This window comes from Gossypium raimondii, chromosome 3, assembly GCF_025698545.1.
Source record: "Gossypium raimondii isolate GPD5lz chromosome 3, ASM2569854v1, whole genome shotgun sequence".
Classification (NCBI taxonomy): Eukaryota; Viridiplantae; Streptophyta; class Magnoliopsida; order Malvales; family Malvaceae; genus Gossypium; species Gossypium raimondii.
This window is the reverse complement of record NC_068567.1, coordinates 9,307,853-9,312,449: the sequence shown is the minus strand read 5'-3', so window position 1 is coordinate 9,312,449 and position 4,597 is coordinate 9,307,853. Positions and strand designations below refer to the sequence as shown.

Here is a 4,597-nt window from a genome sequence, read left to right as displayed (position 1 = left end):
GCAATACAAAAATAATACAAATTCAAAAGCTGATTGATTCAACTGTACATCTATCAAATTCATATCCTACTAGCTATGAGATCAAGTTGCATATCAACTTGTTCCATTTACAAAAGATTACAAAACAAACTAAACAAAATGAATGCTTCTGGTCCTGCTCGAATGCTGGTCTGCTATGTTGGACATCACCATGGTCGACTGTTGCATCACAGTCCTGTTTTTCCTCTCACTCACTCCATTTTACTGAGGAGTGTAGACTGTAGTCAACTGATGATGGATTCTAGCTTGCTCACATAGCTTCTGGAATCTTTCAGACAAGTACTCTGTACCATTGTCTGTCCTCAAGGCCTTAATCTTGCAGCCTGCTTGATTTTCTGCCCTGCCTGATTTCTGTTTCATGAAATACACCCAACAAAATCTGGTCAAATCATCAATAAACAAAACAAAGTACTTACTGCCATTCAGTGAAGATGTTTTCATTGGTCCACAGACATCTGAATGCACCAACTCAAGTCTGTCTCGAGCCCTCCATGCCTGGTTTCCTGAAAAGGGCAACCTCGCTTGTTTACCAAGCTGACACACCTCACAAACACCTTCACTTGTATCTACCTTCACCATGTCCTCTGTCATGTTCATTTTGTGTAGCAAATCAAGTGACTTGAGGTTAACATGGCCAAACCTCTTGTGCCAAAGATCAGTATCATCCACTGAGCTTTGTAAGCTCTTTTCTCAAGTTGACTCACATCCAGCATGAAGCATTTGTCTTCCATAGGTGCCGAGACTATCTCCCTACCATAGGCATCACTTATAACATAAGAATCATTCTTGAAAACTAGTGAATAGTCTTTCCTAACTAACTGGCCTACACTTAGTAAATTTTGGTCTATTTCTGGCACATAGAGCACATCAGAAATAACTTTGTTACCTGAACCAGTGTGTATCACCACATCACCTTTCCCCTTTGCCTCAATCAGGTTGCCATTGCCTATCCTGACTTTTGAGACATAGCTCCTGTCAAGGTTCTTGAAAAGGCCTACATCTGCAGCCATGTGGTGTGAGCAACCACTATCCACAAGCCAGCTGTACTTGCTGTTAACTGCAAAACATGAAGCAGTAAACACATGTTCTTCCTGAGCCTGCACATCCTCAGCAGTTTTGGCTTGAACTGGCTGTGCTTGTGCCTTGTCATGACTCCTACAAATTTTCTCATGATGGCCATACTTCTTACAGCTTTTGCACTGTATGTCTGGTCTAGTCCAGCAAAACTTCTCCAGATGATTGGTCTTTTTGCAGTGAATGCATGGTGGAAACCTCCCTCTGCCTGCATCTCTGTTTGCTTCTCTCATTGCCTTATCCTTTCTTTCAAGCCAAGGTTTCTTAGCTTTCTGATTTGAGCTAAATCCTTCCCTAGTTCTTGCTTGGAAGGCTCCTTCAGGATTCTCCTCCTGTCTGCTAGCTCTCCTTTGCTCGAGTGCATAGAGAGAATTAACCAATTCAGACAAGGAAATGGTTGTAAGGTCCCTCGAGTCCTCCAGTGAAGAGATTTTCGATTCAAACCTCTCTGGAAGGGTTGTAATCACCTTCTCAACCACTCTACTGTCACTAAAGTCCTCTCCTAGGAGTCTTATATTATTCACAATTGCCATAATTCTGTTAGAATATTGCTTAATAGTTTTTGACTCCTTCATTTTTAAGTTTTCAAACTCCCTTCTCAGGTTAATGACCTGTTGCTGCCTGGTCTTGTCCGATCCCATAAACTCCTCTTTAAGCCTGTCCCATGCCTGCTTAGGAGAATCACAGGCCAAGATGTCAGTGAAGATAACATCTGACACTCCATTCTGCAAACAGGCCATTCCTTTGTGTTTCTTGGCTCGTTCCTCACCATGTTGCCTGATCTGAGCAATGATAGGATTTGCTCTTAAAGGTGCTGGCTTGACATCACTCTCGACTGCACTCCAGAGGTCAAGTGCTTGAAGATATGTCTTCATCTTGACTACCCAAATATGGTAGTTATCTCCAGCAAAAACTGGTGGTGGAGGAGGAGCAAAACTCATGCTGCTGAAAATTGATTTTGCAGAAACAAAAAAACTGACTTTGTTTTGAAAGCTAAAACATAAACACAGAGGTCCTCAAAGATAAGAGGCTCTGATTACCATTTGTTGGATAAAATGGCAGCAACAAACATAATAAAATGAAACTTTCTTGAGCATAAGCTCATAAAACAGCAAGCAATTGCAAAGGAACAAGAAATTGCAAAGGAACAAGATTGAAACACAAACAAGAAGTAACCGATGAGGCTCAATTCAAATTTTTTATTAAAGCCTTGAAATATATGTGTTACAAAAGTAGTATGACAATTACCTAACTTATGTAACTGCTCCCATCAGTTTTAGCAACTTGCAATACAAATAATACAAATTCAAAAGCTGATTGATTCAGCTGTACATCTATCAAATTCATATCCTACCAGCTATGAGATCAAGTTGCATATCAACTTGTTCCATTTAAAAAAGATTACAAAACAAACTAAACAAAATGAATGCTTCTGGTCCTGCTCGAATGCTGGTCTGCTATGTTGGACATCACCATGGTCGACTGTTGCATTGCAGTCCATGCTTAACACTTTCAAATGATTGTATATTCCAAGACCTCATATTTTACATTCCCTTTGGTGGAAAAGAGGTCTTTCTTTCACCTCTTTCAACCCCCCCCCTTTTTTTGTAATTTAAATATGAAAATACCCATGTTTTATATGTTGGTATTTGCAGAGTATCATGAACTTTCGGCAAAATCTAATGGAAGCAATGGGACAAAATGTTCATTTCGTGATTGATAGTTGGATGGAAGGCGACAATTTAACTGCAAGTGTAATTTGGCATCTTGGTCAGCATTTGCACATCTCTCATTTATTTTCTTTTTTGGTCCAATAAAACCCTTGAAAAATAATATGTTTATTGTCAATTTCTTGTAGAGTGGAAAGGCAAAGAGATACCACATACGACAGGTTGCAATTTCTTTGAATGTCAACAGATTGATGGAAAGCTTATTATCAGGTTCCATTTCTACCATCCATGTTATTTCCACTCTTCATTATCAGTTTAAAAAAATTTGACAACTTGCTAATACGCAGCAAAATCATAGGAGTGGAGGAGTTGCCAGTGAAACCCGGAGATTGGGTGCTGGTATGAAATTATATATGATGAACAAAAATTTCCAATTACTCAGTTTTTCATTTTATTTTATTTTTCCTTTGTAGAAACTATTGAAAGCAACCATTGTTGTTTTTGACAAGTTCCCCTTTCCGGCTGAACGCATGTAACTTTCTTTTTCTTTTCCAGTTAAGTTTTTATGGATACGGATAGTGTCAATTCAAATAAAATGGGTAAGGTTGATATGGTTTCCAAATTTTGCAGAGTTGCTTACAAGGTCGGAGGGAACACATGAGGGAATAATCAAGCTTCTAGAAATGTTGGGGGCTTATAACAATTATTAATTACGGATTAAGTCTTAACTCGGTTAATGTCAATATTATTGTTAGTCTAAGAAAAAGTAAACTCGAATACGAGTTTATTCTCCTATTTAAAAGTTAGAAAGTATATACATAATTTTAAGCTTATATAAAAAATAATTTATATCGAGTATGTTATTATGCTTTTAATTATTTGTTGAATAAATAAAACAAGAAAAATTAAGAATCCAATTAAATATATAGTCATCTTACCCTTACACGTGGCAAAAGCTTTAAGGTCATTTCTCCTTCTAATTTTAGTAATTTGAGCTTTTAGACCAAGCTACCTCTCAATTCATATCACCATTGAATAATACCTTGGTAAATATTTGATATAATATATATTTTTTGTAGTTAGATTTTATGAATCCAATAATTTGATCAGCAAATCTCTTAACATAATATTTTAATAAAATCATTACAATAAAAAATTATAAATCGTATTTTAACATATATATATATATATACTCGACAACATCATGTGATGGGTCGACATCAGAAAAATAAATGTATTCCTACTTCCAAAGAAATTCCTGAATTGAAATGATTTGAGGGGGACTCACACCCCTAACTCCAACAATCAACAAACATTAATCCCCCCACGACCTGTTTTTTCCGTAAGTCTATTAAGGCATCTACATGAATCTTGTACGTTACTTCCATGTGATATCCTTTCTCTTCTTTGCATATGCTTGCAGATGCATAAATCCTCAAATATTTATTATTATTCATAGTATTCATACAATTTAATATGCATGTGATGTGAGTGATGGAGACCACCATTAATTATTCCTTACATCCCTCCTCCATTGTGGGATATTATCATCCTCATGTGTACTTCAGTTTTGGGTAATTGAAGTGAGCACAATAATTGAAATAATATGAAGAGAACTTCTACAAGTCAATTGGTAACATAATTTGGTGTATCACCCAACACTCTTTAGGTTGTAATATATAGGGTGAATTTAGATATAAATTCATGAGATGTAAAATATAAATTTCATCATTAATTATTTTTTTTGAAGGGATTAAATAAAATATATTTTATTTTTTGGGAGTTAACATATAATTTTCTTTGTCTTAATTTAA

At 36.2% G+C, this 4,597-nt stretch overlaps 1 protein-coding gene across 1 annotated transcript; it reads left to right on the top strand.

The window, feature by feature from the left end:
• Positions 1-2,529: 2,529 nt before the first annotated feature.
• Positions 2,530-3,634, top strand: LOC105797064 (uncharacterized). The gene is made up of 6 exons (XM_012626995.2): positions 2,530-2,682; positions 2,769-2,883; positions 2,972-3,053; positions 3,131-3,182; positions 3,257-3,315; positions 3,414-3,634. Exons 1-6 carry the CDS (start codon positions 2,536-2,538, stop codon positions 3,442-3,444), a joined length of 486 nt encoding a protein of 161 aa, XP_012482449.1. The 5' UTR covers positions 2,530-2,535; the 3' UTR covers positions 3,445-3,634.
• The last annotated feature ends 963 nt before the right edge of the window (positions 3,635-4,597 follow it).